Below are 26,565 nucleotides of genomic sequence, written 5' to 3'. Positions count from 1 at the left end.
AAACAAACACCTGTTGACTGGCCGCCCTTTACTCTTCGTTAGATGATCTGGGCATTCGATAAATATCTGTTAAGTGATTAATAAATTTTCTTAGACTCATCTCAAAATGAAGCAATGATAGAGTAGGTCTGGCATATGAGTGAAAGACAGAGATCTAGCAAGAAGGAAAGGAATAAGCGTTAGACACCTTCTGTGTGCCAGGCACTCTGCTAAACTCTTTACACGTATTATTTCACTTGATCCTTATAGCAACTCTGGGAGGTAGGTGCTTTTATTACCCTCATTTTACAGTGAGGGAACTGAGTTTAGATGACTTGCCTGGCATCACACAGCTGGCAGGATTTGAACTCAGGTCTTCCTGATTCCAGGTTCAGCCTCTATCCACCAAGCCCTTATCGCTGCCTCTGGTAAGAGTGAGGTACATCGGAGAGGGCATTGGATTTCAAGTCAGAGGTCCTGAGTTCAAACCCCTCATCCCCCCACCCCATGTGACGCTGGACAAATTTCCTCACTTCCCTGGACTTCAGTCCCTTCATTCTGTAAAAGGACGCTCTGAGCCAATCAGCTGGTGATCTTGAGTCCCCATACAATCTGTGTCCTTTGCACACTCTGGTTTCTGCCCAGGTGGGCTGTCTGGTGGGCGTCAGCCTGCCTTGCCTGCCCCACACCCCAGCTGCAGGACCAAGCAGCTTCAGAGAGAAGCTCCTCTACCTGAGTGTGGCGGGGAGGGGTAAAGACACTTTCCTAATGAGGAAATTAGGGAGCCAATTGGCAGCCTCCTCACTGCTCAGTACAGCTGTATTTGCCATCTCCCAGTGAGTCTGTTGAGACAAAGCAGAGAACGGTAAACACCATAAACATTTACCCTCTTGCATATTCAGCAGCAGATGAGGTTAAGGAGACTGCACAGTGAAGTGTGCCCGGGAGAAGAGGAGGGGGAGGAGGAGGACCAGGCCTGGTGGTGCTCATGCTCTGGATGGAGCCCTACCTTGGTGTTCGCAGCAACCATTCTCCCTCCCTCCTCCCCTGCTCCATCTCCATCTCCATCTCCATCTCTTCTTCCTCTGGGATCTGCTCACTCAGCTGGGGTCTGTGCCCTAGCCCCAAGGAGGAGCATGGCGGAGCCAGGATATGTTGGCTCCAGCTCAGCAGGGATTGGATCTTTGCCCTCCTTTCCAGCTGAGGCTCCCTCCTGCTTAGTGGCTGCTTCAGCACATGCCACACAGCGTCCTGGAGAAGGGATCCTGGGAATTCTGGGGCCGTTCCCCCCCACCGCCCCTGCCCCTGTACATCTCCTGCCTCCAGTAAGGCAAGGGAAAAGGTCAGTGCTGGTGGGTGGGGTGCATTCTGCTGGGGGGCTAGAATGGGGTGTGGGGGGTACCAGTCAGGCCTAGGCTTGATCTTTGTTCCTGATAGGCAGTCATGGTGTAGGTTTTTTTTTTTTCTGCAGCTGCCCATCTTTCTGATGGGGGATGTCACAGACTGACTAATCCCAGTCACAGTCTGAGCCCCCTGCTCCCCACCCTGGCCCTAGTATCATGCCCTGTTCCAGGCTTCTAACTCTGCTCAGTGAGCCAGTAATGCTCAGGGGCTCAGCTGGTAGAGAAATGGCCTTGAGGCCCTCTGGGGAGGAGACACAAATAAGTTTTCTGGGAGTAAATTGGTCCCTGCTGCTGCCTGTGGATCTCCCCACCCCTGATTATTCATTAAGTCTTGGCTAATGGGGGCCTTTGCCTCCTCATCTGGAATCGGTCAAGGCCATAGCCAGTTCTGTCTCTCATTTCGGGGAGGAGAGATGGGGAGGGGGTTGGTGATGGCCAGGAATAAGCCAGCTTGAGTGGGGGCCTCCCTCCTTTGCTCCTCCACCTTATCACTCTTCACAGCCCCCCTCCTCACATTAGCTTCAGTCTGCCATTGACCTGGTTGCTTGGGTTCTGAATCCCTCTCTCTCCCCCTACCCCTTCTCCCCCTCTCTGCTTACTGTTGGAGAGGGAAACGGGAGAGAACACCAGAATAATAATTATCCCTTACATCTGCAGGTTCTGCCGTGGTTTTCAAAGTGAGTCCGCATCCACCATCTCACTGACTCCTCAATTTTCACCTGTCAATGGAAATTTATTCCCATTTTACAGATGGGGAGACCGAAATCCAGGTTCCCTTAGGTTTCTGATGCTCTTTCAGACTTGGAGAGGGCCATGGATACCCTCTGTTTCTGCCTCTCCCTGATGCCTTGTTTTAAGGATGAGCAGGCTGGGGCTGGGAGAAGGGAAAGCACTTGTTGAGGTTCACAGAGCTGGAGGGCAGCTCATCTTGGTGTAGTTGGATGCTTCAGCCCTTTACGAGGTTGGGGAAGTCCCTGCTCCTCTCTGGCCTCAGTTCATTACCAGTCTGTCAGCTCGCATCTATTATGTACTTACTGTATACCAGGTGTGGTGATGATGATGATAGCTAACATTTATGTAGTACCTCCTGTGTGCCAGAGCCCGTGCTAAGAAATGTTATCTCATTGGATCCTCACAACAACTCTGTGAGGCAAGGGCTGTTATTTCCATTTTACAGGTGAGGAAACTGAGGCAGACAGGTTAAGTGACTTGCCCAGGGACTGCATGGCTATTCAGTGTCCGAGGGGTAGCTAGTTGGCCTGGTGGATAGAGTGCTGGGCCTCAAGTCAGGAAGACTTCTCTTTGGCTTCAGACACTTACTAGAGAGGTGACCCTGGGCAAGTCACTTCACTTTGCTTCAATTTCCTCATCTGTGAAACGAGCTGAAGAAGGACATGGCAAACCACGGCAGTGTCTTTGCTGAGAAAACCCCAAATGGGGTCACGAAACGTCAGAAAGTGTCTGAGGTAGGAATTCGAACTTGGGCCTTTCTGATTCCAGACCCAGCTACTGTATCCGCTGTGTCTCCTAAGTGCTGGGAATACAAGACAAAAAAAGGGGGGACAGTGCCTGCCTTCAAGGAGTTCACGTTCCTTGGAGTAGATGACATGTACATTAATAAGCAGGTATAAAAGCAATATATATATTATATATTACTAATGATAGATAAAAGCACATTTAAATACATACCAGATAAAATTTAAGTGTGGCAGCAGAAGGGAGCAGGGCAGGGACAGTGGAGATCAGGACAGCTTTCCTGTAGAAGATGTTGCCTGTGCAGAGTTTTAAAGGAAACAGAATTCTGAGAGGTAGGTAGAGAGAGAGGTGGGGTAGGAGTGCATTCAGGCCTGAGAGACTGTCGTTGTTAAGTCAGGGAGATGGAGTTTCCTGTTTAAGAAGGAGTAAGGAGTATTCCACTGTAGAGTACAGGAAGGTGAGGAAAGATTAGAAAGGTAGGTTGGGGCCAGATCCTGAAAGGCTTTAAATACGAAACAGCAGCTTCTATCTAACACTGGCCAGTGAGCTCTAGGTCACCTGCTGTCAACCTCTATCCCAGTGGTTCTCAGGATCCCTTTATACTCATAAAAAATTATTGAGCACCCTGTCAAAGCCCTTGTATTTATGTGAGTCATTTCTGTAGGTGTTTATTGCATTAGAAGTTTAAATGATCAGTATTATCATGAAAGTAATTTTGACCTTGTGAATCCCCTGAAAGGGTGTTAAGAACCCTTGAGGATTCCCAGACCCTACTTTGAGAATCACTGTTCTATCCAAATATCTCTGGGGGTTTGAAGCTGGTTCTTCATATGACAGGGTTGTAGTTGGATCAGCTCAGATCCTCTGGTTTGCAGCTAATTTTATTCCCCTTGGTTCCCCAGGCCCAGGCCAGTAGACCAGAACAGATCCTTGGAGCACTCCCAAGTCTGAACTTTCACTCGAAGAACAGGATTGAAGCTTTACAGGCTGGCCTCCGGGGTTGAAGATCAAACTGGGTGGGAAGTCAAGTTGTGAACATGGGAGTTTGGCTTATGAGCCAGGATCCGGCCAAAGATGGCTGTGCATGGTCCTTAATCAGTTCTTCAGGTTATCTTGATTTCTTGTCGTATCCCATCTCATCCTGAGAGTGTCCTAGGGACACCAGGAGAGCAGGTCTCTCTCTGCTTGTCTGGAATGCTTTAATGCCTTGCCCCAACCTCTTCCACCTATGCAGATCCTTTAAGGCCTAGCCCACTTCCTCCTGCCTCAAGCCCTTCCTGACCAGACCTCAAATGTTCTAGATCACCTTCTGAACTTCTAGCTGTTGTACTGTTTGTTGTCTGCTTGTTTCTTTTTTTAAAAAAAAAATTAATATTTTGTTTTTCCCCAATTACATGTAGAAACAATTTTTAACATTCATTTCAAGTTTTTTTTTTAAGTCCCAAATTCTCTCCTTCCCTTCCTCCCCCTGTTGAGAAGGCAAGCAATTTGATATAGGTTATACATGTGCAGTCAAGCAAAACATTTTCAAGTTAGTTATGTTGTGAAAGAAAACACAGACAAAAAAACCCCAAGAAAAATAAAGAAAAAGTATGCTTTGATCTGCATTCAGACTCCATCTGTTCTTTCTCTGGAGGTAGATAGCATTTTTCATCTTAAGTCCTCCGGAATTGTCTTGGATCATTGTATTGCTGAGACTAGCCAAGTCATTCATAGTTGATTGTCATCATATGGTATTGCTGTTACTGTGTTAAATGTTCTTTAGGTTCTACTTATTTCACTTTGCATCAGTTCATGCAGGTCTTTCCAGGTTTTTCTGAGAGCATTCTGCTTATCATTTCTTATAGCACAACAGTATTCCACTACAATCATATACAACAACTTTTTCAGCTGTTCCCCAATGGATGGACACCCCCCTCCCATTCCTTTGCCACCAGTTAAAGAGCTACTATAATTATTTTTGGGCATATAGGTCTTTTTCTTTTTCTTTTTTTAATCTCTTTGGCATATAGACCTAGCAGTGGTATTGCTAGGTCAAAGGGGATGCACAGTTTTATAGCCCTTTGGGCCTAGTTCCAGACTGCTCTCCAGAATGGATGAATCAGTTCACAACTCCACCAATAGCGCGTTAGTGTCTCAGTTTTCCCACATCCCTTCCAACATTTATCATTTTCCTTTTCTCTCGTATTACCCAATGTGATAGGTGTGGGGTGGTAGCCTGCTTGTTTTTCGTGTATGAACCTTATCTTCTTAATTAGACTGTAAGCTCCCTGAGGGCAGGCAGTCTCTTTGTCTTCTCTTATATCCTCCACAGTGCAGCCTAGTGCAGGACTTGTCAAGAAGCAGGCACCCAATATCTACTTGTTGATTTATGGGTGTATTTTAAAAATTAAGCTGAATTATAATGTTATGACACTCTCTGATGTAATTAGAGGCACCCTGGGGTGTTGCAAAATGCAGGTAGGCAATCCAAAGACCTCATCTTTATTTCTTCACTCCCTTTCTCCTCCTCTTTTACTCATTCTCTTATTCCTCTCCCTCTTCCCTTCTCCTTCCCTTTCCTTTCCTTCTTCCTTCTTTTCTCCTCTTCCTCCCCTTCCTCCCTTTTCTTCCTCTCCCCTTATTCTGTCTCCTTTTCTCCTCCTCTCCCACTTCTTCCTCTTTCTCTTCTGTTTCCTCCCCTCTTCCCTCCTCCTTTTTCACGCTTTCTCTTCTTCTCATCCTCTTCTTCCTCTTTGCCCCTCTCCTCCCTTTCCTCCTTTCTCCTCCTCCTCTCTGTCCAAGTTTCTAGTTCCATCCTTGCTAGTTATTTCCTGCATTAACTTAAGTCATGTTTATTCTGTGGGTGCCATTTTCTTCTTCCATGAAAGAAGAATCTCTGGACTCTGTGGTATTCCATGTTTGGGTCTAAGGAGTTGCTCCTCTTTTCCATGCCTGTCATTTGACCTGAATTTGGCTGGCGTCTCTAGGAGGAGGAGGAGACCCTGTTCTTCTTCTCCCTGGGAGGATGATGAGCCAGGCTGAGCAGCCCCTCCTCTCAGCATGGGGAAGGTGGGGGGGGGGAGGTAGCACTTGATGGCTGCTGAGGGGCTGAGGGTCACCCTGCTAGGAGTTTAATCACATGTTAAAGAGATGGGAATCATTCTGTAAGGATAACATGAAGGGGGGCTTGGCCCCTGCTGAGAGACTGCAGAAGGCATTGTGGAGAGAGAGAAGGAGAAGGAGGAGAGGCAGGGAGAAGAGAAGAGAGAGGAGAGAGGGGAGTGGGAGGGAGAAGGGCAAGAGAGGGAAGGAAGAGAGAAGAGATGGGGAGGGAGAGAGAGAAGGAGGAGAGGGGGAGAAGAGAAGAGAGGGGAGTGGGAGGGAGAAGGGCAAGAGAGGAGAGGAGGAGAGAGAGAGGGAGGGAGGGGGGAGAGAGAGAGAGGGGAGAGGAGAGGAGAGGAGAGAAGAGAGGGAGAGAGAGAATGAGAATGAATGAGAGGAGAAATAGGCAGAGAGGAGAGGAAGAAGATCCCTTATTTCATAGTCCCTTTTTCTAATGCTATCTTGACCTATTAGCGCTGACTGGTTCGCAATAAAATCTTAGTGGTATTTCTCTCATCCCATACGGTCGGCTGGCTTTCTTCTTTGGCCCTTGCCTTCTCAGCTTCCAAATCCCAGCATCAGTCCCAGCTTAAGGTCCCTTATCTGTAAAATGAAAAGGTCGGACTCCATGGTCTCATAGGTCCCTGTGATTCCCTCAGAAACCTTCCCTGTCCACTCCAGCCTATAAAGATGTCTCTCTCCTTGGATCTCCCATCATTAGTCAGTCAAACATGTATTGAGCACCAACTATATCCTAGACTGGCTGCTTTGCCTTAAGGATAAAAGGGGAAATAAAGGCCCAGCCCAAAGGAGCTGAATGTCTTTGCCTTCTCTCCTCTCCCGTGCTTCCCCCTCTGGCTTCCTCCGCCAGACAGCCTTTCCTGGTCCCCTCTGGCCCCAGCCCACAGTGGCCTCTTCCTCCCCTTGGAAGCTTGGGGCAGAAGGAGACCTAGGAGATCTCTGAGGCCTCTTTTGGTAGGAGAGGAATGACCAGTGCTCAGAGAGGGAGTGACTTGTTCCATCTCCTTGACAGAATTGCTGTCTGATGGGGGAAAAGACTGTGAGGCAGCTTGGTGTTGTAGATAGAGCCCTAGGCTGGGAGTCAGGAAGAGCTGAGTTTGAATGCTGCCTCACATTCTTATCAGCTGTGTGACCTTAGGTAAGTCACTTCACCTCTGCCTCCGTTTCCTCATTAAAATGGGTTTGATTATAGCACCCACCTCCCAGGGTGGTTGTGAGGATCCAACGAGGCGATACTTGGCAGGTTGTACGTGGGCGTTAATGTTGGATTTTGACTCTGGAGGTTTTAAGTTCAGTCCTTGGCCTCCCCTTGCCTCTGTGGGATGACTTCAGACCCAGTCATGTCCCTCCTCTGTTTTTCCTCTAGTAAAATGTAAATTGTGAGCCTCCTAAGGGTTGGGTGGGGCCGAGTGTTGGGGATGGGTGTGCTGGAGATCTTTAGATAGGCGGGCTTTGAACTCTTACTGGCTTAAGTAGTCCTGGTGAGCCTGTCGCTTCAGAAAATAGCCAGCTAGGCCCGCTGACATTTCACCCGCACCTGCTAATTTGGGGCTACCCCACCCACCTTGGTGACTAGCGGGCTTGGACATCCTTGCACACTGCCCCTCCCCCCCACCCCCAGGCCTCCCAGAGCTGGCTTCACCAAGGCAGCCCAGCCTTGTTCACTCCCCACTGTAACTGTGCGTAGGAAGCCCAGCTCTCCTCCATCCTCTAGAGCTGACCCAGGTGCTCTCAAGGAAGGCATGGAGGGTTGAAGTTAGGAAGCTCAGAGTTCAAGTCTTGCCTCAGACACTTACCAGCCTGGTGACCCTAGGCAAGTCATTTAAATTAACTTCTCCAGGAGTGTGATTATGATTGGAGTATTTTATCTATATCTATATCTATATCTACATATAATATCTCATATATATATATATCAGATGTATTATATTATCATGTAATTAATACTAATTATCTTCATTATTATCGGTATTATTACCCTCTGGACCCTGTCTCATATGTACGCAGTCTCCCATTCACACAACCTGGGATGTGGGCACACCCAGAAGGAGAGGGGAGAAGCATTCCCACCACATCCACTACCTCACCCAGACTCACCAAGCCTCGCCCAAACCTACACAATCACGCATTCATACGACTTCTCCCATAGGCACATGCCCAAAACCTTGCCCAGACCTGACCCCCCACAGCCTCACGTTCACACAGGCATCCCCACACCTGCTGTTTCTTGCTGCCTTTACCAGTCTCTTGGACACACGGATCTTTTGGGAGAGTGTCTGGAAGGGGAGGCAAGGAAGAGCACTCTCCTTTGCCTGCCCAAGTCTGACAAGCTGATCACTAGCCCTGATTTTGCCCTTGACTGACTGTGTGACCTTGGACAGGTCTCTTTTCCCACTCTGGACCTCAGTCTCTTCTTCCCTAAAACAAAGGGGACAGACTAAAGATCTTGAAGGGTGCTCCCAGCTGCAACATTCTGTGTTCTCTGCAACATTCTAGGTCTCTTCTGGCCCTGACATTCTGTGTTCTAAGGTCCAGTTTCCAGCCCTGATGTTGCAGATTCTAAGGTTTCTGGTATCTCACATCCTGTGTTCTAAGGTCTCCCCCAGGTCTCATCTATGTTCTCAGGCCCTTTCCAGCCTAAGTATTCTTTGGGTGGCTGATAAATCGTCCTATCATGTCAGTGTAGAGTTAGGCCTGCAAGAAAACTCTTCCATTTATGCTTAGTCCTTTGTCTTTAAAGGACCATAGCTTAAAACACTTGGAAGGGACCTTCAGAATCATTTGCCCTTATTTAAAAAAAAGGTTTTTTATCAATGATCTTTTTTAATCATCACTGTCTCTGACTCCTCCCCAACCCTTTCTTTCTTTCTAACAAAGAAGTAGGGCTCAGCCAGACACGGTCCCCTATTACTATTGGCCATGCGTGTTGTCTGCCTCTTTCTGTACCTGCAGACCACCACCTCTGCTGACAGGCCAGAAGCAGCCATCTTCAGGGCTCACTTGAAACAAGCAGACAGTCCTCACATCTTTGTGTTATTTCAGTTCTTTTAACCTCTTGTGGTCACTGTGTGAATCGTCCCCCTGGTTCTCCCTGCTTTGTTTTCCAGTCCTCGTTCTACAGTTTGGGAAAACTGAGGGCCAGAGATAAAGTCACACAAGCTAATTTCTTGAGGTCCCATGCCTGGAGTCCAGGTCTCTCGACCCCCAGTGCCCTTCTCTTTCTGTTGCTTCCCACTGTCTGTCTAACCTATACCAGGGTCCCTTGGCATAGATCCCATGGACCCTGAAACAGTAGGCCTCTGTCTGGTGTGTGAGATGCCAAAGGGGGGGGCGTTTTTTCTTTCCTAGCCCACCTCCCCTCCCTCCTCCCCTTCTCCGGGGCCCTGGGGACTTGGGCAAGAGGCTGGTGGATCCCAGGTTGCCATGGGAACTGTGGAGCTCCAGCTAGAGAGTGATTTCCAGGTTGGGGGATGCCTTTGCTGCTGCACCCTTATCTCTGTCTTGGGGCCCCACACATTTTGGCTGGGATTGAGGAATTGTTTTTTCTTTCTACCCAGAGCTTGTGAAGCAAGTGGGGCCATCCTGAGATTCCTAAGCCCTCCTAAGCTGTGAGATGGTCTTACCCCAACCAAGACCTGGTCAGGATTGAGAGAGAGAGTTCAGAACCTTACCTGGGAGGCTTCCTAGTTGCCAAAAGCCACCATACTTTCCCTGACTGTCAGTCCAGTGTCAGCTCAGTGTGTTGGAGTTCAGATCAGATAAACCTGGGTTCAAATTCTGCCTCCAGTCTCTTACTAGCTGTGTGACCCTGGACCGGTCACATCGGCTCTAAGGATCTCATTTTCCTTATCTGTAAAATGAGTGATTTGATGACCTCTTAAGATTTCTTTTATCTCTAAATTGGCATCTAACTTATCATAGGTTTCTCCTGTGTACATTCTGGGTTTTAGTGGGATCAGTAGTGAAAGTTTTCCAACATTCTCCCAGCCAGAGCCCCTTGGGGTTGGCCTCAGAGGTCCCACCCCAACCCCTTCGGCTACCTGGCCTTGTAAATTTGGCTAAATTCTGCCTTGGATTGTGGTATTTTGCAGGATTACTAATGGGAAAGGAACCAAAGTACTGGGGTGATTTCTTGGGAAAACCCCTGTATTTTAGGTGGAGCCTAGCTCAATGTGGGACCTGGGTGTAATGGAATTTTAGCCCTCTGGGCATGTCTTTCCTCATCTGCAAAATTAGCGTCTTGAAGCTGGAGAGGATCTCATAGAACACCTCCACTGGAGTTACAGCAGAGTGTAAGAATCCTTTGTGTTTTCCTGAGTAGTGAGTTGTCTGTTGTTGATCCATTCAGTTGGTAAAGCATTCTCTAGCGTCTCCTGTGTCTGATGCTGGATACAGGTAACAAAGGTCAGGCAGCCACCAGCATTTATTAAGTGATTACTCTGTTCCTAGGACCTTTCTCAGGGCTGGTGATACAGATACTAACAGAAAGATAGGCCCTGCCCTCAAAGAGCTTTACATTCTAATGAGAGCTGTGCATGTGTGTGTGTGTGTGTGTATGTGTGTATTCCTTCCCCCTCCCCCCATGGTGTTCAAGTCTGTGAAGTCAGAATCAGAGCCAGCAGGGGAATGAAGCTTGTCCCACCTGGGCCCCGCCCCCCTCAAAATGGAAGGCCTGGGAGGAAACCACCAATGGGAGAAGGAGGTGGGCTTGGCATATTTGGGGGGCGGGAGAGAAGGCTCTAGCTGATGGATGATGGATGAGTGGGCAGGTGAGGCCTGAGTGAATGAAGGAATGAAAGAATCTGTACCCTCAAGGAGCTTGCCCCATTCTAATGGGGAGGGGGATTACAAGCACATAGACATAGATGTTTTTGCAAAACAGACAATAAAGGGAATAAATTCCGAGGAGCCAAATTCAGTGGTTGGGGAGAAAACCCAATTTCATGGACCTATGATTTCCTCGTCTCTAAAATGGGGAGGATAGCATCGGCACTGTTTCTTCTACTGGGTTGTGATGAGAAAGGGGGTTTATAAACTTGGAAGGGTTATAGAAATGTGAATTATTGGTACTATTATCTTCAAATCCCAGAATCTCAGAGTTGGAAGAAAACTGGGCAAGTTGCTTAATTAACCTGTTCCTGCCCTCAAGGAAGGGACTGTGATTAAAAAGGGCTAGGAAGGCTTGTTGTGGAAGGTGGGCCTTTCCTTAAGACTTGAAGGAAGTTGTTTAATCAATGCTTAATAAATTATATTAGGGTTTTTTTTTTTCCTGTTCACACAGCAGAAGACTTGAGGTTGAATCCTGTGTCAGACTGTTGCCTCATTGATCTTGCAGGCTTTTTCAGATAAACTGGGATGAATTTAGTATTTGTGAAGGTGATTTTTAAATTGACTTGAACCTTCTGTTTCCAGTCTTTGCTTCCAATTCTGTTCGGTCTTTTGAAACTCTTAAGTTAATTGATGAGCGTCTGTAGACACCCCCTCCCCCATTCCTTTTTCTACTTCATTGGAATCATTTCTCTACAGGATTTCTTCCTTGAGACCCCCTCCCCCTCCTTCTTGGGCTGATTTTCCCTGCGTGTTCTTAGTTTATGGGAAGCTACCTGTCTTTCCTCTGTACCCTTTGAAGTCTTCTCCCTAAGTCTGGGGTACAGATCAGATTATTCCTCATTTTCCTATTCAGACTCTATTAAGATGGAGTGCTTACTTCCCCAGGGTTGCCATCATATGAAATGACACTTTAAACATCACAGGTGCTGAACTGGAATCCACAGATAGATTTCGGGGATCCATGAATTTGGAGGGCAGCTAGGTGGTGCAGTGGATGGAGTGCCTGGAGTCAGGAAGACCCGAGTTCAAATGTGGCCTCAGGCACTAGCTGTGTGACCCTGGAAAGTCACTTAACCTGTTTGCCTCAGTTTCCTCATCTGTGAAATGAGCTGGAGAAGGAAATGGCAAACCCTCCAGTATTTCTGCCAAGAAAACCCCAAATGGAGTCACTAAGAGTTGGACATGACTGAAATGAATGAACAACATGAATTTGGATAAAAAAAAAATCACATCTTTATTTTCAATCACCTTTGGTTTCCTTTGTACCTATGTCTTGTATTTTGTGCATTTGGAAACTTCACCAGGCCGTCGTCATAGGAGTCTAGGACATGTGAAAAGATGAAGAATCTTTGTTCTGGCAGAGTCCATGCCTGAATCCGCCCCCGCCCCTCCCCCCCTTGTGTTTTTTTTTGGTATATACTTATTTATATAAAATTTTGTCCCCCTCAGAGGAATGTAAGCAAGCACCCTGAGGGCGGGGATCCCTCCTTGAGCGATTTTTTCCCCCATATTTGTCTTTGTATCCAATTGTCTACCTGCTCCATTAGCAGATGCTTAATAAATGCTTCTTGATTGATCAGTCCTAAAAATCAAAATGAGTGCTCGCTGGTGACAAACCCGGTCCATAAAATAGGTTTGCCTTGGTGCTTGGCTGATGTAATCCTGTTACAATAACAAATGAAGGAATCATTATTGATGGCTTTTGCTTGGGGCAGAGAGAGATAGAGAGAGTAAGGAGAGAAGGGAGGGAAAGGAAGAGAGGAAGAGAAGAAAAGAGAGGGGTGGGGAGAGAGAGAAAATGTTCCAGCAGATGTCTGGCTAATGGAAATTGTCCATCTTTACACTTAACATGCTTTTGTGCCATGTAACCAACACTGTGTTGGGTTTGTAGCTATTTCCTGAACTACTCATCTATTATGTCTTTCTGTACAGGTGGTCTCTACTACAGGGTTGTGCTCTAGTTTCTGACTCAGTTGATTTTCATCCAGGTGCTCCTCTCTTCCCTCTGGTTCCTCTCCTCACTCCACTTCTCACAAACATATCTTCTTAAAGTAGAATGTTATTCCATCCCCCTTTTACCTGTTTAATTTCTTTTGAATATGTTATACCCTTTCAGAGCCAAATTCCAGTTGTAAGTCCTGTCACCCATTATTAGGTGATATCACCTAGTATTAGCACCTATGGCACTAAATTTGCTTTCTTGCTTTATGATCTCATATCATCTAGCTCATACCTACATTCGATGCTTTTATATATAGCCATCTGCTTTGTGCCTGGCCCCTTTCTTGGAATTTGTTTTCATTGAATTTCTGGTCAGATCTACTGTTAATTCTCCTATAATGTGCCTACCCACTGATTATCTATCTATCTGTCTGTCTGTCTATCTATCTGTCTATCTATCTCTATCTCTCTATCTTTCTATCTCTCTAAAGAGAGGGGGGAGGGGCAGAGTTTTTTCCTCCCCCTTTCTTTGTATTTTAAGATCACCTTAAAAAAGTTTCATTAATTCCTTCTGTTTTTTTTATGCATCATCATTTCCCAGTATACCTCACCCCATAGAACCCTACCTTGTAAACCGACCAACAAAACAACTGCATCTGACAACTCATACAGCACCCCGTCCCAACGGTCCACCTCATTTCAACTGGGAGGAGGGGAAAATGTGTTTCATCATTTGTTCTCTGGGGCCAGCATTGGTAAACGCAATTAATCTGACTGAGGCTGCATTTTAGTCTTGTCTCTCGTTTACAGTATTCTAGCCATTGGGTGTTTTGTTTTGCTTTCTTTGTTCTGTGTCAGTTAATGCCAATCTTCCCATGTTTCTCTGAAGTCCTCATATTTATCCTATCTTACAGTTCAGTAATGTTACACCATATACCACAATTTATTCAGCCATTCCCCGGTTAAAAGATATTCTAACTTTGACCACCTTTGTGTCAAGAGGGAGTTTCCTTACTGGGAGGCCCCTTTACCAATGAATTCACAGTTTAAAATCCTTTCGGAATTTTCTTAGCCAATTTGGTGGCTGTGAAGTAAAACTCCAGGGTTGTTTTAATTTGTATTTCTCTTACTATTAGTGAATTAGAGTTTTTTTGCATGTGGTTTATAATTTGTTTTTCTTCCTGTCTTCCCTTGATCATAAGGCCTATTGGGGAAATGACTCTTGGTCTGACATATATACACACACATATATAATACACACACACACACACACACACACACACACGTATACACATATATACATATACATACACATACATATGTATTAATTACCTATATATGTTAGATATCAGATTTCTTTTTGGACATATTTGATACAGAGCTTTTCCTTCGCCCCCCTCTGCCTCCAAGCATTTTAGCATGTATTGATTAGGAATGCAAAACCCTGAACAAACACATTCTTACCAGCCCTTGTTAGGTGCACTTCATCCCTGACCATAGCCCATCATTTCTGTGTTCTAAGCTGTGGTCCAGAAATCCAAGTTTTATTCCTTGACATTCTTTTTTTTATATATTGTATATATACATGTATATATATATATATATATATATATATATATGATATTTTATTTTATTTTCTGAAATTTATCTTTTTATTTATTTTCAACATTCATTTTTATAAGATTTCGAGTTCTAAAATTTCTCCTCTCCTTCCACTCCCTCCTCCCCAAGATGGCATGCAGTCTCATATAGGCTATACATGTATAATCATTAAACATATTTCCACATTAGTCATGTTGTGAAAGAAGAATTGGGACAAAAGGGAAAACACACAAGAGGAAGAGACAAAACAACAAAGGAAAGAGAAAATAGTCTGCTTCGATCTACATTCAGACTCCATGGTTCTTTCTCTGGATGTGGATAGCATTTTCCATCATGAATCTTTTGGACTTGTCTTAGATCATTGCATTGCTCAAAAGAGCTAAGCCTTGACTCTCTTCTTAACTAATTAACCATTTATTAAGTGCTCACTGTGTGCCAGGTACAGTGCTAGGCACTGGGAATAGAAATATAAATAATGAACAAATTCTTACTCTCAAAGAGCTTACATTCTAATGGAGAGACATATGTGTACACATACATATATACATATATCTATGCCTACATCTCTATCTATATGTACATCTATATGTCTGCGTCTTTGTGTATATCTGCATCTATATATCTGTGTCTGTGTCTATGTCTTTGCTTATGTCTGTTTTGAGCTCCTTACTCCTTACGTCTTTTCCTTCTGAAGCTCTTGTTTTTTGTTTATTAATAGCAATGATGAAAATGCCACCTGTGCTCCTAAGGGCTTAACAATATATAACCCAAGACTTTATCCCACTAGGTCCATCCTGGGACTTTTGCATAGTAAGAGCAACTCGTGACAAGTAGAAGGTATGCTGTGTTTTGGAAGGCAGGGAAAATATTCAGGTTCATTGAATCTGAGTTGATGGGTTGTCAAATACTGTTCTCTGTCAGGTCTATCAAAGAAAGCTGAACCCATAACTGAATAAATTTGGGAAAGCTCTTCCTTTCCCTGCCCTAGTCCTTGAGGACCATCCACAATGCTCTGCACAAATGCACTCCCTCTAACTCTTCCTCCTTTCTTCTTTCCATAGCCTCTGCAGATTGATGATGATTTTTGTGGGCAAGACTTTAACCAGCCTCTGGGTGGGACTGTGACCATCGAGGGCACACCACTCTTTGTGGACAAGGAAGATGGCATGACATCAGTGGCTGCCTATGACTACCAGGGCCACACAGTCGTCTTTGCAGGGACCCGGAGCGGCCGCATCAAAAAGGTAATTGATCTTTTAGTCTGTGGGCCAATGGGAAGTGATGACATTTTCTTTAGATTTTGTTGGTTGGTGATGCCAGGAGCTCACTTCTGTAGTCTGGGGGTGACCGGTTGAGTTTGAGAGCCCGGTCATGCAGCTGTAGGTATGGGGCTTTAAAAGCCCTTTTATTTCGTTGAAAGATAAATGCAGAAGGCCACGTGTTGTGCGTTGTAGTGGAGAAAGCCTGGAACCTGGAGTTGGAACGCGTGGGTTCTGGCTTTGGTGGCTGCATAGGTTCAGGCTGCATTCTATGGAATGTCTTTTTGTGTTAGGTTGAGCATATAGAAAGTGGGTTTTGGTCACCCCACGGGGTGGTTGTGAAGGTTCTGGTGAAATAGTGATTATAGAGCGATGAGGAAAACTTCCAGTGTGAGATTTCAGATGGAGGTAGGGTAGGGAGAGCAATCTGAGCACTGGGAAAATGCCCGGGTGGAGTTGTTGACAGCTGGTGGTCGAGAGGCTTGTCCATGAAGGGAAATGACAAGCCGGAGTGTGTTTAGACAAGGGTGACTAGCGTGATGAAGAGATTGGAGATGGAGCTATATATACAAGGAGTAACTGAAGAGACCTTTGGACTGGTAGAGTGCTGGACTTGAGGACCGAGCCGAGTTCAAATTATGCCTCAGACACTTACTAACTTTGTGACTTGGGGCAAGTGGCTTAATCTTAATTTCACCCTTAGTTTCCTCACCTGTGAAATGGGGATAAGGACAGCACCTTCCTTCCTGGGGTTGTTATGAGAATCAAATGAGGTAGCATAGGTAAAGTACTTGTTAAGCCTTCATGTACTCTATAAATGCCAGCTATTATTATTATTTTAATCTCCTGTTTTCAAGCACATACAGGACTGTACCGGGGAAGAGATTAGGCTTGTTTTGATTGGCTTCCCAGGGCCAGCTGAAAGAATGGGTGGAAGTAGCAGAGAGGAAGATTTTGGCTTAATATGAGGAAAACCCTCTACCTTTTAACTGTTAGAGCTTTTCCATAGGGCGTGGAATGGACTGTCCCGGAGGTAGTGAGATCTCCGGTGTTAGAAGTCTCTAAACAGAATCCAAATGACCCCTTGTTAGGGATGCTGTGCGCTGGGCATGGGGGAACACACCAGTAGTTCCACTGTGGAACATCTCCGGATGCTAGGTGAAGGGGTGAGTTCCTCGTTAGTGAAGGCATCTAAATGTAGGTGACGGGACCCCTTGTGAGGGATCCTATAGATGGGTGTCTGTCACTGGATTATTAGGTGAGAGGCTGGACAGACTGACCTCCGGGGTGCCCTCTAGTTAAGGTGAGGGAGCTGTCCCCTGTCCTCACTCCTGGCTGCATGGAACCATCACATCATCTTCTTCAAGTGGTGAAGCCCAGAGTGAATTTACACATATTTCTTTCTGTGGGTGACAGGGATTCTCTTTCTGATATATGTGTTCTTTTCATGGTAGAGTAGAAATAGTGCTGGTCTTGGGGCAGGGGACCTGAATTCCAATCCCATTTCTAGCTCTTCACAGTGGTGTGACATTGGACAGGCTACTTCAGTGCTCAGTTTCCTCCTCTGTACAGTGGGGCCGATAATACTTTGCTTCCTCATGGAGTTTTTGTTTTTAGTTTTATCTTTTTATGGGAGAGGGGGTAACTTTTGTCCTTGTGTTACATTCGTTTCTGAAGATACTGCCTCTGGGAAGAAGGGGGAAAAGGCGGTTCAGCAAAACCAACCACCCCTTTTGACCCTTCATGATAACATACCATAACACCATTCCATATCCATAGTCCCCCGCCCCTGTAGCAAAGGGAAGGAGGTGCATTTTCTTTTTCTTCTCAGGTGCCATTCACAGCCTTTTGGTCATAAACCTTTGAGTCTGGTGTGTTCTTCCTTTCTCTCTTCCTTTCCAAGGGAGTAGGATCATTGGGTGTTTGTATTGGGTGGAGACAGGAACATCATATCAGAAGAAGCAACCTGGCTATTTGGTGACAGCTTGATGGAGACCATCTGGGATCATAGAATCTAGAGCTGGAGGGGCCCTTCATTAATCATAGAGTCCATTCCCCAAGTTTTCAAAGATGAGTAAAGGGCGGGGGAGGGAAGTGGAAGGGGAGGGAAGTGAGTTATCCAAAGTCACAGAGTCAGTACATAGCAGAGATAGGTGTGTTTGTGCTTATCCCATTAGACTGTAAGCTTCATGGGGGCAGGTACCTTTTATCTAAATGTTTCATTTCTTCCCTTTTTCCTCTCCATGTAGCCCAGCACTTAGCAGAGCTTTCTGCTCATTGTAGGCGTTTAATAAATGTTGAATGGATGACTCTCTCTGTCCAGCACTGGACTTTGCATATAGCAGGATTTAATAAAGATTTGTTGGACAGTTAAATAAATAAATAAATTAATTAATTAATAAATGAATCTTTGTGCACAGGGAGAGCCTTAAATAAAATATTTGTTGAATGAATGAATGATTGACTATATCTGTGTAGCGGGCATAGGGCTTTGCAGAGGGTGGGCTTTAATAAAAGATGTTGAATGAATGAATGAATGGATAAATGAATTGAATGGATCTGCATGTTAGGCATAGGGCTTTGTACAGGAGGGCTTCAGAAAATATTTGCTGAATGAATGAATGAATGAATTGAATGATTTAGTGAATATGTGTGCCAGGCACAGGACTTTTACACGTAGCAGGTTTTAAATAAATGTTTGTTGAATGTTGGTGTTGAGCGAAATAGCAAACCTCCCTCTTTAAGGATTTTTTGAAGACTGTTGGTAATTACAGTGAAACATGCATCCATACAGAGGGATTTAAAGTACCAATCCAGAGGGCAGAGCTACGAGGAGTCTGAAAAGCCCGTGATCAGAGGAGGTGCCTCTGGGATCCTAGAAATGGGAAGGCAGCTGGGCTTGCTCTTCTTTAGCTCTTCTTTAGCTGTTGACCCCTTTCACTGACTCACCTTTTTTTTTTTTCTGGGGCTCATCTCTGGAGTTGGCCTGGATGAAGCTCTCTTTATTTTGGGTTGTTTTCCTTGCCTTTTGACCTTGCCTTGATAAGGGAGTAGAAAGACCTTCCCTTCCACTCCCCCCTCCCCAATTACATAGCTTCCCTTTGGGTCCACAGAGGGATTTCTTCATACCTCAGAGGAAATTCCAGGCTGGTTTCTCCATTTACCTTCTCCCGTTATCTCCCTCCTCCCTCCCTTAGGGCAAAGGTCAGTATTTTAGGGCCCCACATTACATTCCCTCCTAATCAGAGTTTCCATTCCGTAGATAGATTATCGAGTCTAACTTCCTCTTAGTAGAGATGAGGGAGCTGAGGTTCAGAGAAGAGAGGCCATGGTGGATTCATTGAAATCTCCAGAAATGCCTCCCGGATCTCAAGGTCCAGCCAGTCTTTCCCCAGTTTCAGTCCAGCCTTACCAACTGCCTGTTGGACATCTCTACCCGAATGTCCCTTGGGGGAGGGGAACAAACATTTATTTAGTAAATGCCTACAGTGTGCCGGGCATTGTGTTGAGTACTTTACAAATATTATCTTAAACTCACTTTATCTAAAACTGCTCCTGATCTCCTAGAACCTCCCTCCCAACCCCTGATTTTCCTGTTTTTGGCAAAGGCCCCACCGGTCATTCTTCCAGTCCCCCTGGTTCCAGCCATGGAAGCATCCGGGATTCTTCCCCCTCAGCCCCCGTCTCCTGTCTGTTGCTAGGCCTTGGCATCGCATCTCTTGAGTCTCTTTTGCCCAATCCCACAGCCTACACCTTCGTTCAGACCCTCATTGCCTCTAATAACTGCTACTGTTGCATTCACTTCCCTTCTCAGACTGCCTGGTGTGTATTCCTTGTCTATCTTACCGGGATCTAGTTAGTAGTAGCTCTTTTTTCTCCCTAGAGCGTATGTGCCCTGAGGGCAGGCACTAGGTTTTTATCTTTCTTTCCGTGTATCCCCAGCACTTAGCAGGTGCCTGGCACATAAGAAGCACCTACTGAAGGCTTGTTGACTGACTGTGCAGTCAGTCCTCCAGTTTCCGGTCTCCCTTTGCTCTAGTCCATCCTCCACATAGCTACTCACTTGATTTTATGAAAACATGGCTCTGACCATGCTGTTCCCTTGCTCAAGAAGCATCAGTGGCTCCCTATTGACTCCAACTCCTCCGTTCAGCATTTAAAGTCTTTCACAACGTCACTCCGGCCTCTCTTTACGGACTGATTACAGTTGGGTGGCTTAGTGGATAGAGCTCTGGGCTTGGAGTTATGACGTTCCAATCCAGACTCAGATATTTACTAGCTGTCTGACTCTGGACAAGTCACCTAACTCGTCTGACTCAGTTTCCTCAGCTGTAAAGTGAGGGTGATAATAATACCTCCCAGGATTGTTGTGATGATTGGAGAATATTTATAAAGTGCTTGGCATAGTGCCTTGCAGATAGTAGGAACTTAGTAAATGCTCATTCCCTTCCACACCCCCACCATGCAGCCTCCCTTTCTGCCAAACTAGCTAACTTGTTGTTCCCCAGGTGTGGCAGCCCCTCTCCCACATCTGTCCCCGATCTTCCTCACCTCTGCCTCTGGCTTGATTCAAGGTTCAGTTCATGTGCACCCTTCCTCCGAGGCTTTTGAAGCTTTTCCAGTTATACATTTCTTCCCCCTCCTCACTTGGCTCCCATATAGGGGTTTATCCGAGACGTGTTGTATCACTCTGCACCCCTCCCCCCGCCATGTAAATGCCTAGAAGGGAGGGGGCTTTTGCACTTGTATTTCTGGAGCAAAGCACAGGGCCTGGTCTCTAGTAAACCGTCATAATCGCTTGTTGTGTGCTTAATGGATGACTTCAGGAGCACAGCCCTTCAGTGCCTGGGCATCCAAATTAGCTGTGTGACCTTGGGAATAGTCCCTCTCTGGGCATCTCTGCCACCCTCATCGTAGTAACCGTATGTCAGACTTGCAGTGTGCTCTGTGTCTGATTCACCCCCACGACAGCCCTGTGAGACACGTAGGGGCTGCAGGTGTTATTTGTTTTACTAACCAGGTAACTGAGGCCCAGTGACTGGCCTGAGGTCGTACTCCTAGTCCTTGGTGGAATTGGGATTTCTACCCAGACCTCCAGGTGGTTTTTCCACCAAGCCACAGATGCCTATGAAATGAAGGCACTGGATTGAGGTAAAAGGCCTCCCACTGGCTCTAACTAAAGTACTGCGATAGGTGTGAATGAATGAGAGCTTGCATGGCCCAGGATGTACGTATTTGTATTTCATTCTGGCAGCCTCGTGTTGTAGACTGAGAGCCAGTATCAGTCACCCTCTGGCTGGGTGCCGCCGGCCGATCAATCTCTCAGGGTCGCAGGCACCTCTCTAAGACTGTGGATCACAGACGTGTTGGAGGGAGTTGGTGGTGGTGGGAGTGTTACTTCCTGCGTGAAGGAAGTCATGGATCCAGCCCCAAATAATTACGTTATATTTTCATTATTTTATGCCTCCCCCCAGATTAAGTTCTGTGAAAATTTTTCATCTCCCCAGTGCCTTGGCACAGGGTAAGTTGTAGGTGCTTAATAACGGCTTAGTGAATGACTGAATAAATAATACCCTGGAATCTCTCACTAGTGGAATGTACATTGGGAGTAGGATGGGGAGCACAGCCCCTTGGTGCTGTTCTGAACCTACTAGAACTGGTATCCACATCTGTTCCCAAGCATTGCCAACTCCTGTTGCCTTGGGAAGATTTAGCATTTGCTCCGGGCCAAGGCAAGAATGGGCTGCCCTCCTCCTCTCTCTGCTTGGGCTGCTGATCCACACCTTGCCTGAAATGAATCCGCCTCCTTAGCTAATATTTACTGGGTTTCCATTGGCTACCCAATAACTGTGTATTCTTGGTCTCTTCCCTAATCCGTCAGAGAGAGTCACAGATCCCTGTGGGGAAAGGCAGGAGCCCAAGGAAGAATTGGAGTGTTTATGCTGGTTGCAGACTTGGCAGAGGCTCTATCCTGGGAAGGGGGAAGCACCTTGGTTAGAGCTGAGTGCTGATGAATGGAGAAGGTTCAGGTCCTGGGGTTCCCTGCCTCCCTGTCCCCAGCAGGGGTACTGCCTAGGCCACACATTACCCCTAAGCCAGGGCTCAGTGGTAGCTGGGAGGTATCCAAAGCATCTCCTTCATTCCCAAATATATAGCCAATGAATCTTCTGTTGTAATAGAGATAGGAAAGGAAGTAGGCAGTTCAGCAAACCATCCCACACAGCCATCACCTCTGAAAGCATTTGGACGGAACTGCCAGTCTCTCCTAGAGTGGCTATACCACATCATCTCGTGTCTCTCCCTACTGCCCACCTGGCAAAGTTGAACCCCCTTAGCCTGGACTTGGAGGCCTTCCCTTTCAACCTTTTCTCATATTGGTTCTTACATTTCAGCCAAACTGGACCACTGTCTGGCCCCCAATTCCCCCTTCATTCTCCCGCTGTGGAGAAGCTGTTCTCAAGTTCTGTTGTGTCCTCTGCCCGTTCACTAAGGCTCAGCTCAGCTGGATCATAGATCTGCAGCTGAGAGGGGCCTTGGAGGTTCTCTAGTCTGGAGATCTCATTTTACAAAGGAGTGAACTGAGGGACTTCACTGTCACCTCTTGTTGGAAGTCTGTGCTGATGCCTGCTGCCATGAAAAATCATGTTTCTTGGTCCACAGGTAGAGAGAGCTTTGCTCTGTATGTCTCTGATGCATTTAAAGAACATGAGATCCTTGAAGGCTGGGATTATTCCTTTATTTTGTCATTGCATGCCCAGTGCTTGACATATAGTAGGTGCCTAATAAACGTTTGTTGATTGATTGATCATATAATGATATATACTGTAATTAACTGTTTGTGACTCCCCTCCCCCAGGAAAATGTAAGCTGCCTTTCTTTGTATTTGCAGTGCCTGCACATAGTGGGCCCTTCGACTGACTTATACAAGCTTTATATCTTACCAAGCATTCAATACAGTGCTCTGTATGCAGTAGGAAATTAATAAATGTTGAGTTGGCCACAGTGGGCAAAAAACACCTGAAGTCCTTTTGTCCCCTCGAAAATATTGGCCTCCCTCTCCAGTATATTCTTACAACCAAAGAGTCTTTTAAGTCCCCCCTCTCTTCCCCCCCCTTAGGAAGGGTTCTGTCCCTCAGTTACTCTGACTTGTTGCCTTAATGGGAGTCACATTTAGCTGAGGAGGAGTTTTGGTGTTGGAGTGGGGAGGGATGTTTAGGTGTGAGGACTTTGGACAAAGAGGAAGGCCAGATGGAGGAAGAGGAGGAGCTCAGTGGAAACGAGGCCAGACTCCTCTACTCCTTGGTTCCCCCTCATCTTTGCTCTGGGATACCAGGACCTCTGGTATTGTTAAGTGCCATATGACTGGTGCCAGGTGACAGACCCCGAAGGATAGGAGTTCAAAGATGAGAGAGATCAGTGAAGGAAGGAGCATCATGGATGGAACCAACTTCGCATCTTGTGATTTGGTTTTTTAAAAGCTGGTTGGATTAAATCTATTCTGTGAACTTTCAGTACCCACTCTGGGTAAATCATCTGCTGGGGGCTTGGGGAGGACAGTGTCTGGAGGAGAGGAAAAGACACTAAGGTATCATTCCAGTCCACAATAGTGCCTGCCATAGGGTACCTGGTACGTGGTAGTGTGCTTGGGACAGGAGCAAAGCAGAGTGTTTATACGCTCCAAGGGGAAGGTCATTAAAGATTGGGGAAATCAGAGACGGCTTCCTGAGGGAAGTTAGCCTCTTTTGCAGATAGTAATAACAATAGCCCACATTTTTATACTGCTTACTATGTGCCAGGCACTGTGCCAAGCACTTTGCAGTTATTCTTTGTGCAGGTGATCATTGGATTCACACAACCACCCTGGGAGGTAGGTGCTATCCTTATCATCTTACAGATGAGGAAACAGAGGCAGAGATTAAACGACTTTCCCAGGAACACACAGCCAGTAAGTGTTTGAGGTGGGATTTGAACTCAGATCTTTCTGATTCCAGGCCCAGGGCCCTATGTACTCTGCCACCAGGTCCCTAGCTGGTCTAAGGTGTCTTCCAATTCTAAATTGGTGTTTCTTTGGCTCTGGGTACAGAGATGGGAGTAAGCAGGGTGTATTTGGGGCAGACCTAGGCCTCTGGTTCTGTGAGTAGTATCTATGTGCAAGTAGTGGGATGTTCCACTTTGACAAGAGATCATGTAGATAAGAAAGCTCTTTATAAACCCCAATGCACAATATAAATGTGTCCTGTTATTATTAGTCCTTCAGTCAATGAGTGGTTATTTAGCACTTACTGTGTACTGGGCACTGTGCTTAGTATGTAAAGAAAGACAAAAGAGACAAAAGATAGCCCTTACTATCCAGGAGCTCACACTGGAAATGGGGAGATGACCTGCTAAACTCTGTCCAAATAAGATGCAGACAGCATATAAATTGGAGCTGATCACCAGAGGCAAGGCCGTGGTATTAAGGGGGATCGGGAAAGGCTTCTTGGAGAAGACAGCATTTTAGCTGGGACATATTAATGACGTTGGAGTTTGTGATTGATCTTAGGGCCTGGGGAGCCCCCAGATAGCACAGGGAAGGGCTGGTAGGAAGGGAGGGGTCTTGCTTCCTCAGCTTCCTGGGGACCTGCCGTGACCCCTTTCTGCCTCACCCCCTTCTTCCATGCCATCTTTCCCTGTGAGTGGTGATCAGCAAAGAGTATTATGTGATTCTAGTGAGGTTTCTTTCTTTATCTCCACAGGGCATGGATTTCCTGTGTTATCATAACATATTTTCTATAATTACAGCTGTGTAGGCCCTCTGTAAACAGACACCACATTTATTCCAGCTCACACAGGGCGGAGCAGGGGCTTAAGCTTTGTCTCTGGGCAGGAAGTTCCACCCTTGGGGCTGGAGGGGGATCCCACTTCCCAGGGACCCTCCAGGGATTCCCAAGGGACTGCGGAGGAGGTCGTCAAAGACCATCCTCCTTCCTGAGCTTTGCTCCTTGTGGCCTTGTGTGTGGCAGGGGGAGCGAGCAGGCAGGATGCCAGACTGGGAATCAGAAGACCCAGCTCTCCTGGTTCCCATTCTGCCACTAACTTCCTTCATGACCGTGTGTAGTGGATAGTTCACCATCTGTGGAATGGAGACACCCAGAGGAGCCAAAATCATGACTGAGGGGAAAGCGTTTAGAAAAGTTTAAAAAGCCGACAGTTAAATGAATAGGGCTGGCAGCCGCTTCTTTCCTCAGTGTACGTTGTTTCCCTCTCCACAAAGAGAAGTCTTCTTTTCTGGGTCAGGATTGGGCTAGCCCTAGTAAGGCTGGAGGTCATTCAGTCAATCAGTCAACAAGCGTTTATCAAATGCCTACTGTGTGCCAGGAGCTGGGCAGGCCAAGGAGGAGGCAGAGACAAAAAGCAGAATGCTTCCTGCCCTTACGGCGCCTATATTCTGTCATGAGAAACAACCTAGTAACATGTAAGTATATACAACATACAGACTAAATCTGGGCTATGGAAATACCTTTAAAGACAATCAGGTTTCTACACTGAGACAGTTTAATAGAGGTGACTTAGAATTAGGAGTCCTGAGTCCCAATCACTGTTCCAGGACTTTCTAGCTGTGGGCTGTGAACAGGTGATTTCATCTCCCAGGGCCTCAGGGTGATCATCCCTAAAAGATACTTGTAGAATGGTCCTATCTCACAGGGTCTTTGAGAGCGAAGCTTCTTGTAAACCTGAAAGCCTAGAGGAGGGGAGCCTGTGATGATGATGGTGATGGTGATGATGACGATAGAGGTGATGATGATGATGGTGTGCAGAGAGGCCATGGTGAAGGCCACATTTGTGCCTGACGGCTACCTCGACTCTCCCCAGAGCTGGGAGCCAGAACTCTCAGTGAGGGGGGGCGGTGCCAAGGTGGAGTGGGGAGACAGAACACTAGACTGAGGATTGGGAGCCCTAGATTTAAGTATGGGCTCAAGTAGTAAACCTTGTGGCCTGAAGCCTTCCTTAGACCTCAATTTATTCATCTCTAGAATGGTGATGATAATATACAACCACACCCTGGCACTGATCTCCAGACTCCAAGTGTCTTGACTGGCTGTTGCCCCATATCTAGAATGTTCTCCCTTCTTATCTTTGCTCCTGGCTTCCTTCTCATCTTCTGCAGAAAGTCTTTCCCAGTCCTCCTTACTCTTACCTTCTTTCCCTCCGAAATTCTCCTCAATTTATCCTGTTTTGATTTTGTCTGTACATCGTTGTCTAAGCTTGTTGTCTCCCCTGTCACCCTCCCCCATTAGAGTTCTTGGAGATCAGGGACTGTTTTTTGCCTTTCTTTGTATCCACTGCATTGAGCACAGTGCTTGGCACGTGGTAGGTGCTTAAAAAATGATTGTTGACTGACTACTAAAGTTCCCCTCTGGTGCCTGATTGTGTCCTGAGTTCTCAAGGTCTCTGCTAGGGAAAAGTGAGCTCTGGAATTCTACCAAAGCTAGAAAGGAGTAAATTAAGTTGGTTCTAGTGGGAGATGGTGTAGAGGCCACCCCCCCACCCCCTCCTGCTCTGGCCCAACACTCACGTAGAGTTAGGGGCAGGCAGGCCCCAGGAGGGTCAGGTTTGCTTCAGAGGACTGGCTTGTAGGGATAGAAGACCACTAATGAGAGAAAGTTTCACCTCTGTTCTTCCTGTCCCATCTTGTTTCAGTGCCTTGGCACAAAGCCCTGATGGCATCACCCTAGGTATAGCTTTGTTATGAGAACTAGCCCAGCAGTCGATTATATTATATGTGCACTATCCAAGGACTGGCTCAGCAAAATGCAGAGAAGGTTGGCCACTTGGGGATGAGTTTTTGGTTTTTTTTTTTTTTTGGCCACAGCAACTCATTAAAATGTTTACTCAGGGCATAGGGGTGTTGTGAAAAGTGTGGGTGGATAGGGCTTACCCCCTGGGGCACAGCGAATCCCACAAACACTTATTAAGCACCTATTATAGGC

At 46.4% G+C, this 26,565-nt stretch overlaps 1 protein-coding gene across 1 annotated transcript in view; it reads left to right on the top strand.

Annotated features, from left to right (window-relative positions):
- LOC118832268 (plexin-A1-like) overlaps positions 1-26,565 on the top strand; it is a 91,326-nt gene that overhangs the window by 9,100 nt on the left and 55,661 nt on the right. The window contains exons 2-4 of the mRNA XM_036739650.1: positions 15,398-15,580; positions 15,757-15,850; positions 19,204-19,417. Coding sequence (XP_036595545.1) covers positions 15,398-15,580; positions 15,757-15,850; positions 19,204-19,417 — 491 coding nt within the window. The remainder of the gene's footprint in view (positions 1-15,397; positions 15,581-15,756; positions 15,851-19,203; positions 19,418-26,565) is intronic.

Source organism: Trichosurus vulpecula, chromosome 9 (genome assembly GCF_011100635.1).
Source record: "Trichosurus vulpecula isolate mTriVul1 chromosome 9, mTriVul1.pri, whole genome shotgun sequence".
Taxonomy (NCBI): domain Eukaryota; kingdom Metazoa; phylum Chordata; class Mammalia; order Diprotodontia; family Phalangeridae; genus Trichosurus; species Trichosurus vulpecula.
This window is presented reverse-complemented; position numbering and strand designations above follow the sequence as displayed.